The 11,429-nt window shown below is 36.5% G+C and overlaps 1 protein-coding gene across 1 annotated transcript in view; it reads right to left on the bottom strand.

The window, feature by feature from the left end:
• Positions 1-5,236: 5,236 nt before the first annotated feature.
• Positions 5,237-11,429, bottom strand: part of LOC122802796 (matrix metalloproteinase-20-like) — a 407,448-nt gene continuing 401,255 nt past the window's right edge. The window contains exon 10 of the mRNA XM_044072589.1: positions 5,237-6,234. Within this exon, the coding sequence (XP_043928524.1) occupies positions 6,134-6,234 (101 nt within the window). The 3' untranslated portion in view covers positions 5,237-6,133. The remainder of the gene's footprint in view (positions 6,235-11,429) is intronic.

The following is an 11,429-nucleotide window of genomic DNA, read 5'->3' as shown; positions in this document are numbered from 1 at the left end:
ACTGCTGTTTTAGCTGTCATCATAAAAGAAGAGTTCGTTAAAGGGTGGTTCTTTCTGGAAATCAGAAGTTTTCACCTGAAGAGGTACTCCTTATCTAGAAAAAAAAAGAGGGGCAGGTAATATACCTCATATATGAAATCATCATGCTTCTGAAAAATCCCACATAGTCATACAACCAAGATATGTAAGATCTTGACCTCTGCCGAATATCCCAAAATATTTAACCTACCCCTTTGTCTTACACCTTTCTTTCAGGTTGCCCTACTCTGTTTCTCTTCTTACTTTCTTTTGCTATTTGTGAACTTTTATCTTTTATTCTTTATTCATTACTACTATTAGCAATCACTTCAGCAGTATCATCACATCTCACATCAATGTATGACATTGCCTTCTCTTATACCTGATAAGCCAACAAAGAAGTTCTATGCATAGAATGATGGAGCTATGACTGTACCACAGATGACCCACAGTGATTAGCTGTCAGGTCAGGTGCTGGAGGTGCCAGCCAAGGTGGGGTATCAGTTAGTGGCTAACACTGGTTCACTCATTCTGGGGGGGGAGTGCAGTTCAGTACTGCTGCAGGAGAGACACCTATGGGTCATACAATAGACTTGCAAGACAGAATAGTTGGTTATGATCCTGTAGCAGGCACTAAACTGCATTATATTTGATTAAAAAATTATGGCTAGGAACAAGGAAAAAATTCTAAAACTACACTGAACCACTGCCATAACCAAAAGTCTTGCCTTCCTTATCATATCTGCCTCAATACTGAAAAGAAAGTGGTATGAAATGGCAAGTAGGCAATGGGACTGCAGTGATTATTGGATACAGGGGAACCAAAAATAGTAAAAATAACTCTGATCTGTGGTCCACTGCCAATATTCAAGTGCAGATTTCAAGTACCAATATCAGTATCACATCGGTCTGCATTTGGAGTAGAGGCACCACCTCTGCCTCTTTATGCAGGACAGTCCCTATTTGGACAGCTATGTCTTGTGAAAAATATGAATGATGGTAAATGTCCAGATATTTTACAGCAAAAAAATATTTCCTAAGTTTCATGTAATGGTTACTTAAACCATTAATATGTTTATTGAAACACCTTAATATTTTATAAAAAAAAATAGAAAACAAACTTAAATTCTATAAAAGTAAGCTCTTATTTTAGCAAAAAGGTGAAGTCCGGTGCATTGCATTCCTTATAGGTATGGTTTGCCTTGCATAATCTTATTTTTCCATGGCAAATGTACCATTTTGGGGCTCTGAAAAAGGTGGCAATCATAGTTTGGAACCGGACAGGAGTTATCAGCTGAAAAGATTTCTCCCACTGTGTTGCACTCTCAGGTTCCTTAACTCACCAATAAGAAGATGACAAAGGATGACATGCAGAGAGGACCCAGCACAGATGTCAGAAATCATGGGAGAAAGACAAATGATAGTGTGGGCAGAAGTTAACTGAAAGTGCAACAGGGACACAGGAAGAACTAGATGTCTTTTTCATTATTAGTAACATTTCAAAACATTAACTGACTACTACAAAAAAGGAAGCTTTCAGAAAGGGATAGGTTGTGCACCTGTAACAAAGGCTTTTATTCTGCAGTTGCTTAAAGGAAAACACCTTAGAACTCAGAAAACATGTTTTTTCATTTGTTCATTGTATATTTGTTTTCTGAGTTATTTTAATACCTCAAAATCACTTCAAGTGCTTCTTTTACAATTTTAATGTGTTTCCCTCAAAATGGTGGATGATGGAGTCTTCCTTGGTAATGTGATCTTGTTTTCTTGATTTCATTCCTTCTCCTTAGAATACATTTCAAGTCCTCTTTATATGAGTCATGCTAGACATAAGGAAGTGGTGTTTTCTCATGCCATTATGATAGAATGGCAGGACTGTGAAACACTGTCATCTAACACACTTTCTGTAACAGAGCTACTTGTGTGTTTCCTTGACTGAGCCTCATTTATGTGTCTGATCTTGTTCTATCCTATAAATAGCTGTTAGCTACTTCCAGCAAAACAAACAAAAAGTAGGTAAATAGCAGGCTTTTTAAAAGGTATTATCTTGTAGTTCTAAATAAATTGACAGACTTTTCCCCACACTCTCATGCTGAGGTGTGAAAACTCTCACTACAGTAAATGATCTTTGCTGTACATTTACAAGTAGTAGGACTCCATACTAAGTCTGTCTGCTACTTCCGAATGCCTTCAGTAAGAAGTTTTTTCTCTTTCATGAATGATGCAAAACTAAAATATGCTATTATTTAATGATAATACTTAAAACAGTACTGCTAATACTACTCAGTTGAAAGACCAAGAGGTTTCAGTTTAGAGGTCATGCTACAGTAGGCACACTTCATAAAAGTAATTAATTGCAGTGTTGTAAATCATTCACAGCCCCTTACCAATTGTTTTTTGCAACAAAGCTATCTGCCTTTCTGGGTTCAGCAAATAATGAAACCATTGTTAACAAAAATTAATAAATAAATAAATAAAAACAAGATATGAGTTTTACAGTCTCTACAATGTTGTCTTTTCACGCAGTATATGTAAACTGCAGCACTGCATCTATTTCAACAATGCATAAGGGCATAGACTGTAAGATTTATGATCTTAGCATTAGTTCTATTGTTTGGTTGATCTGATCATTTGTTTTACTATTTATCTAGGCAAATATCTGCAATAGTCTGTGCTGAGGAATTATAACTGATTAAAAGCATTTTTCTAAACAAGAGATCTTAATACAATAAAAACTTTTCAAGCAAGAGTTTTTAACATAATAGAATATTTTCCTGTGATGAACAGTAGCTGCTGTTCATAAATATGTGCAGTCATACAGCTGTGATTCAGGGTCAGTAGCAGCTTTCTTAGCACTGCATGAGTCATAAAGGGACCCATGATCAGTAGTGTAACAACATAAAATATTGCATTTAAAGAGGTGTTCATGTGTACAGCTGGTATGTAAATGGGGATATACATCATAGTTGATGAGTTACAAAGGTGTGACTCACAGAGCATACTGCAGAGTAGGTATGGGACAGTTGTATGTGTAGAGTGATATAGAGCTGATTTTGTGGGTTAAGCAGTGGACTTAAAAACTGAAGGTGCCAATTTTAAATCCTGATTAGGGTAACCTTTTCAAATGCAATTGACATGAGCTGTTTCCTGGTGTACTGGTTCTCTGCACTAACAATACTAGATAGCATCTATGGTTTGATGCTGCCTACAGGGGAGTTTACTTTGTGGGGTAGGGCAGGGTATAGGCATAATGGTTAAGGTGCTTTTCTAAAACATACAGGGTTTGATTCTTACCTTGGTCACTTTCCAGTTACTGGCCAGGCATGCACCAGTGTGCAAACTGCTTACCTAGTATTAACCCATAAAAACCTATGAAAAACTGTAGGAAATACAACAACCCAGCTCCTAATGCTCAGTTTATAATGGTGCCCTGTGCACAAAAGCATAGCTAAGCAACAACATCATCACTACTGGACTCACATGACACATATCTCACAAAATATCAAAGGTGCAAATATATTTCTTGGCATGTATTGCAGTGTACACAATCACAAAGCCTCAACCACACTTGACCTCCCTCCATCCTAATGATGCAACTGAGCTTCCTCAAAGAAAACTGCAGCTGTACAAGCTGTCTTTATTACCATAGTATGCTTATGCATCACATTTCAGAGCTATGGGAAACGTCAACTGAAACTTTAATGAATCAGTCCTTGTCTTGGCATTGAGATCATGCTTGCAGTAAAACGCAGGCTTGTGTGTGGGTCCATTTTGTGCTTAGCATTGTATACAGTTATTCTACAACATGTCGTAGCTTATAGTTTACTAGGAATCTACTCCAAATTACCAATTATTGCTGTGAATGCAAAATTTGCTATCTGAAGAAAGAACATGGGGATTTGTCTAAAATTAGTGTTTTATGAAGGAGCAAGCCTCTCATAGCATAGATAAGCAATGAAACTTGACAGAATCATGTTCGAGGTAAACATGATTTAGAGAAGTCAAATACTGGACTTACTGTAAATAATGGCATGCTGTTTAATCGGTAGTCAGATAACTGTAACTGAAATATATTTGGGCTAGAAATCACACTCTCTGTGCCCTGGCAAAAAATAACCTCACCTTTCATTCATACGAAATGTGGGCGTCACGCCTCCATGCATGTCTTTTTGTTTTGGCTCTTCCCAAATACCCACAAATTCTATATATCCCAACTCCAAGATTGTACAACCATGGGGGTAAATACAGAAGGAGTACATGAAGCATAGTTTATTATTTCTCTCTTCACTGATTCATCAACTGAAATATAATGCACATTTGTCAGGTCAAATATAAAGTGTAGGATCATTGAATAACGAATTACTGATGTACACAAAACATCAGCAAGTTAACCTTTCTTCTGTGATGTTTTGTACAAAGATAACATGATGTGCAATAAACTAATGCTTATCAAATACCTTTTTTCACAGTGAATTAAAGACTCTATTTTAAAAATGCAATGATTGCCTTAGTGTTATTTGAGCACTTATATTTTGGTAAAAGATATTACATCTTTTAGCCAAAATTCTAGATGTTTTAGAGCAGATTGTTAAAGTAGTGATTAGACATTGCTATTTGTTTATCCTTAAGTAGATTTTGTGTTGTGCTGCACAAAATACTTTAGTTGTTGCTGAGACATTACGTTATGAAGAGACACCATCTGTCAAGATGTACTTCATTTTTTTCCCTAAAGACATGACAAGCTGGAACACAAGATCAGGTTCAACAATGATAAATGTTTACTTCATTTTCTAGTTAGGCAGCAGAAGGCTGCAGTAGGAATATGTGCATGAAACATTTTTATTTAGGGCATTTGTAAACAACTGTTATATTACAGAGCCTTATTTTTCAGTCATTTCCTTGTAACACATGCAGACGCACACATACACACATACACACACACACACACACACACACACACACACACACACACACACACACACACACACACACACACACACACACACACAGAAACCCACGAGTTATAGGTAAGACTGTCCAGTCTAATTTCTTGTATGTTCCGTATAAGTTTTTCTTGTACTAAAATATAAACAATGCATTCTTTAGAATGTAAATTTTACGCAACATCCTAAAATCGTTTTGAAATCAGAAGAGCCCTAGGAGAAAAGATTGTCTGAAATTCCACACAGTCAATTCAAAAATGACAGCACTATGGAACTACATCATATACGTTTAATGGGTATAGTGTTTCACCTGGACTTTTTGCAGGAGTTTTCTATGTTATTAACAATACTCTGTTATGGGTTGGAACATTGCTAGGAACATTGGCATTTATTCTTCAATAAATAATACTGCAATAAGAAAATGGCACGGTCATGTGCAAAAATGAAGACAATATGAGACTGACTATATGTACAAAGAATAAAGGTGACAATCCATTTTTACATTTGACTAGTAATAGTTAATTAAATAGCACCACTATATCCTTTAACAAATGTAAGTTTATATTAGGTTCTATTAGTGTCCTTTATGGTAGAAGCAATACTCAAAAGAACAGAACATTAAAGATGTAACCATAAAAAATATTCAAGTTCACAAAATGAAAATTGGATTTTTTCCTCCTCCTCCAGCCTCTGTGTGGTAAACAGAGTACACCATTTCAACCAAAGCTGTGTATGAAAATTTGACTTGTTTTGTCTACTTTTGGTTTTACGACATGCTGTACATTCCAGTGTATTAAGTAACAGTTGAATTCTTACATTTTTTCTTCAAAAATATATGATGGTCTGGGTAATTATGAGGTGAAAGTCTAAATTGTTTGGCGGTGTAACTTTAAATGCTGACATATCTGCTTAATATTTAGAACCTACTTTCAGAAGAAAATAATGTTGACGACATTATCTTACTTTTATGACATCTACATTAAAAGATTAAACTGAAGACTATATATAGCATATTTTAGTAAAAGTCACAGGTGAAGGTCTCTTCAGTCAGTAATTCTAGATATTGAAAACAGTCATTCAGAAGATTCATTATATAAAATATCAAATACTGCTCTGAGCAACAGAGCAGTTGTGTAGAACGGCTGCAGAAGCTACATGCTGCTTTGTTAAATTTAACATCCAATCCAGGAGCTTGTTTTAGTGACTGAAACAACATCTTCTGCTTCATTATCGTACTTGTAGACCTTGGAGCCTGAGAAGAAATAAAGAGATCCTATGGAAAAAAAGAAGCCAGAAGACAATGGTTTTACTACCGTCACATTTCACTGGATTTTTTATCAATTCTGTTCCATGTATGAAATTATGTCATATACAAAGAACATTAATACAGATTATATTTAAATTCCAGAACAAAAATAAAAATAGTCAGTGCCACCTAATACCCTACCCTGCAACTAAAACTGCTATAGGTAAGCATGCTTGCCTATTTTTTTTAAGAAAAAACAGTACTAAAAATAACAAGTAGTTGACTGGGATTTCTGTAAAAATGAAATTGTTAAAGATCATATTTAAAAGCACAAAACAATCTTTTCATTTACAAACAAAAAAGTGTTTGCATGCATCTTTTGCATCCTTTAAAAAAATATAAAATTTTAAAGATTGCTTATGAATGTAGAAGAAAAAAATACTGAGCCGTGTTCACAATATTAATATTTATGGGTGGGCAGGAAATGGTTTCACTTAATTTAACTAATTTAACAGTTTGGCAATCACATAACTAATTTACAATTACTTACCATATGCTAATCCAGCAGAATTAGATCTGTAACCCAAAGTGTTTTATGCACCTCCTGCTCGCCCATGAATATTAATGATGTAAACCCTGTTTAGTACATTTAGTCTTCCATGTCTGGAAGCAATTAAAAAAAAAACATTTTGTTTATAAATGCATTTGAAATGACCTTTTGCTTTTATGTAAAAAGGAGTTTGCATGTATTAAGATGCATGCTAACACTTGCTTATACAAAAACAAATGGTTGTTTTTTGCATTTAAACATGGTGTTTAGCAACTATAGCAACAGCATTAGAGAGCCCCACTGCTCATTCAAAACGAAAGGGCTATATTCCCAATTAGTAAGGTTTCTGGCTTGGCTTTAGTGGTGATGGATTAAAGAATAGGAAGTAATAGCACTTGTTGGAGGATACTTCATTTCCAGGTTGTAGTAATATTTTTTTCTAGATAAAAATTATGTTCATTGCCAAAGTTTCTCTACATTCCTAAGGATAGACTATCTTGACTATTATTAAATGTAGTCTGCACTTTTCCATTCAACAAGGTCTACTCTTGTATTTCGATTTTTCTGTTTTATAACTATGTTAAGGCAGGAGGAATCCTTGTGTTTGCTCTTTGTTTGACTCTTCCTTTTAAAAGACTTCCTTGTTCATGGGTAGATTCACTTTACTGTTACCCTACCCCATTAAAGTGGCGAAAGACTGTACACTGCTTTGTTGTCATGAAATTATTAGAATTGTCCCTTTTCTTCGAGCTCTTAGTTCTGAACAATTCATACATTTGTACCTATCCTTTTAAGCTCATTGTGAGGTACAGGCTTTGACTGATTAACTCCCAAGAAAGTGGGAGTTGAGTCCCACTTTACTCCCCTCACACCACCAATTCATCAGACACCACCACCAGGCTGCCCAATATATTTGCTTTGATCTCTACCCACTGTCACATCCTAAAGACATGCTACTTAAAAATACAGTACCATAAAACACATAAAGACACTAACATAAAACACATAACCTTGCTATCTCACTACCCTCATAGTTAGTACTACAATATAACTGGAAGTCTTAACTCCCACTTACAGCTTCCTATACAATCACAATGCACATCCAATCAGAAAAGTGTTTCTCCTTGCCCTGTTCTCTCTCCTTTCCTCTTCACCTGCTCACTCTCCATAACCAATACCAGACTCCTTCATAAAACACCCACACAATCATCACATCACCATGTATTACCCCTACTTCTATAACTTCCACACCAACAAAACACCATCACAATCCCCCAGCAATCAGACCAGTCCCTCTCTCCAACTCACTACTGCCAGGATCACTCTTCTATATAGTTACTAAGGCTCAGAAGCAGTTTTCTCTCTGCCTAAAAACACCAAAGACCTCCTTCAGACTATCCTCCATAATATTTATTCTCCTTTTAAAGAGTGACATTGAATCCAAATCAGGCCCAACAGCTGCCATTCCTCAACATCAGAACTACTTGTTTCCTCCATTGGCTTGTGCCCTCCTCAATGTACACAGCATCAGAAACAAGCTAGACCACATAAGTACTTTTATTTCATTTTGACAGTCACAGAATCCTGGGTCATGCAAGACTCACCCAACTTACAACATTCTGTCCTTCTATAAGTATGTCAATGATGCCAGACTAGGCAAACAATCTGGTAGAGGCTCTCTAGTTATGCACAACAATATCCTAAACTCAGAAGCTTTTACTGATCGAAATTCCTCCTCAGACTCTGGTATAACTGGATTGTTCTAAAATATCCAGCTCATAAAGGCAAACTGCTACAGATTGTTACAGCCTATCTACCAACCATTCTTCCTCAAATAAATTCAAACTACTCTTCACTAGCATTGTTAATAATCCCAAAAATAATAACATATTCATTCTAGGTGGCTTCAATCTTAATTATCTTGGCCTTCTTTTCATCTGACATGGGTACTTTCCTAGCAGGCCTAGGTCTTCTTCATCTCATAAAAGAACAAGACCTAACCTCTGGTCCTCCAAACACTCCACACTCAACCTGTTTATTCTAAGCATTCCAAACTCATCTCCAACATAAACATTATCCCACCATTACTAAACAACCACTGCCCAATCACCTTTACAATTGTCAATCATCCTATAAAACTGTCACTAATATTAAAAGCCTTCAGAAACCAGAGTAGCACTAATATTGATAAACTCAGAACCTTTCTCACAGCTCACAACTGGAACCATAATTTCTCCTTACATGACTCTAATACAGTGGCTTTAGGCCTAACCAACTTTCTACACCAGCTACAAGACACATTCTTCCTACTTATCCATAAGCTTTATAAACCCACCAAAACTGAATGGCTATCCACTGAGCTCAAACATATTTTAACTCTGATGGATGAAGCATGACAAAAATGGGTACAACGCCCCTACAACTGACAATTGCACCTCCTTTATAGTCATATGTAACCTAGCCATGAAGTCCATCAGAAAACACAAACACAATTTCCAAACAAAGGCATTCCCCCCTATACTTTTGGAAAGAGATTAACCTTCCTACAGGATGAAAACTTTCTCATGATACCCTGTCTACAAGTACTATTCAATGTGGTACAACAAAACTTCCTCCTGAAGTTTTCCTTAAAGAGTTTAACAATCTCTCATCAAAAATTCCACAACTACTACACATCATGCATTGCTCACCTCACCACCATTTATCTCTGTCTTCCACTTGAAATGTATTTATCCCAAATAAGTTTTTATTCCCCTTGAAGATATTTCCATGTAGATCCCTCCTGGATATGACAACATAAACTCCTGGTTTATATATTACTGAAGAGAGCATCTATGTCTTCCTGTCACCCACATATTTAATCTATGTCTCACACATAACATCATGCCACAGATTTGGAAAATTGCTCTAATTAAACCCCTCCCAAAACATACCAAACCAAAAGATACCTCTCACTTTCATTAAATATCCCTCCTTCCAATTCTGGGCAAACTTCCAGAAAAGATAGTCTACATCCAACTCTGTGTGTGTGTGTGTGTGTGTGTGTGTGTGTGTGTGTGTGTGTGTGTGTGTGTGTGTGTGTGTGTGTGTGTGTGTGTGTGCATGTGTGTGTGTGTGTGTGTATATATATATATATATATATGTATATATATATATCTTTCAGTAAGAACTGGTCTCCTCCAAAGAGCTGGCCTGAAGTGCTATGATAGCATTTTGGTCCCTAACTGATGACATCTTGCAAAATTGTGAAATAGTCCTCCTTACAGGTTCCCTATTTATAGACCTGACAAAGATGTTTGACCTCACTGACCACTATCTTCTCCAAAACAAACTAACTGAAATTGGTATCAGTCTAGATGCCACTCCATGGTTTAAAAAGTTCCTCACTGACAGACACCTCAGAGTTAAAATAGAATCCTCAAAGTCAGAATTGGTACCTATTACTAAAGGTATACCATAAGCAACCATTCTTGAACCCCTTCTCCTTATTCATTACTAAACTCCCTTGTGACCCCTCATCTTCCACTTATCCTTTATTCTGATCACTCTCACATCAACATCTAATGCCAACTCCAGTCAGGCACACAAGAGCTCCACCAATGGCTCATAAGCCATAAACTACTTTTCAACCCAACCGACCAAAGCTGTGCTTTTTGGAGTTCCACAGAAAATTCACCAAGCACCTGCCTCTTTAACTATCTCTAACTTATACAACCATTCCATAGAGACATCCTACACTTTCAAATATCTAGGATTATGGCTTGATCAGTCACTAGACTTCCGTTTCCACATAGACAAAGTGAGAGCCAAAATAATCTCTCTGTTCTTCTGGACCAAAAAGATTTCACCCTTTCTATCCTAAACAGCCAGACCAGCCATGTCAAAGAAGTTCTTCCTTTTCAACTTGAATATGGGTTTACAATTTTTGTTATTACCGCCAAGAAAAACATTGCTTCTCCCCAGACTCTAACATCTGCTGATTCATTACAAATTTGTCTCTTTGTGAGCATCATCACCCTAGAAGAAGCCAAATGGCCACTCATAAAAATAAAGATCTAACTTGCTTTAAGGATCCCAACTCTACAAACTACTCCAACTCCACATGTTTACTCTCCTTGCAGGTAGGCTTCACAATAAATAGCCTCCACATACAATTTGAGACACTACTCACAAGCCACACTAACTCTCATTACCCTGGAACCAAAGTTAGGACTGTACGTGCTTTCTCCTCTCAGGCACCTACTCTTCGGCAAGCACTCCACATCTACATAAAGGAAATCAACACTCAACACAAGTTAAAAATCATTTTTTCATCCATACCAAATGCTCCTGCTTCATTACAGGACGCATCACCTAGATTCTCTCCTTTCCTCATATCTTCTCCTCTCTCAAGTTTTACTGAAGATTGAGACCCACTTTAGAATCTAATTGAATTTAATAGCAATTGTCTCTACAAGTGGATGTTTGTTGCATACAATAGCTCTGATCAGGGGCATGAAGTAGTGATGGCCTCTATCCCCATTGCTGTTTGTTGTTTTCACAGTATATTTACAGTATTTAAACATATGTATACCACATCTGGAAATTATGTTGCAATATGGAGTCCCACTAGTCTCAACTTGGTTTGCAGATGACCATGTTCTGTGGCTATCTCACCTGAAGTGTAATCTCA

Source organism: Protopterus annectens, chromosome 5.part0 (assembly GCF_019279795.1).
Source record: "Protopterus annectens isolate FY-2018-M chromosome 5.part0, PAN1.0, whole genome shotgun sequence".
NCBI lineage: Eukaryota > Metazoa > Chordata > Ceratodontiformes > Protopteridae > Protopterus > Protopterus annectens.
This window is presented reverse-complemented; position numbering and strand designations above follow the sequence as displayed.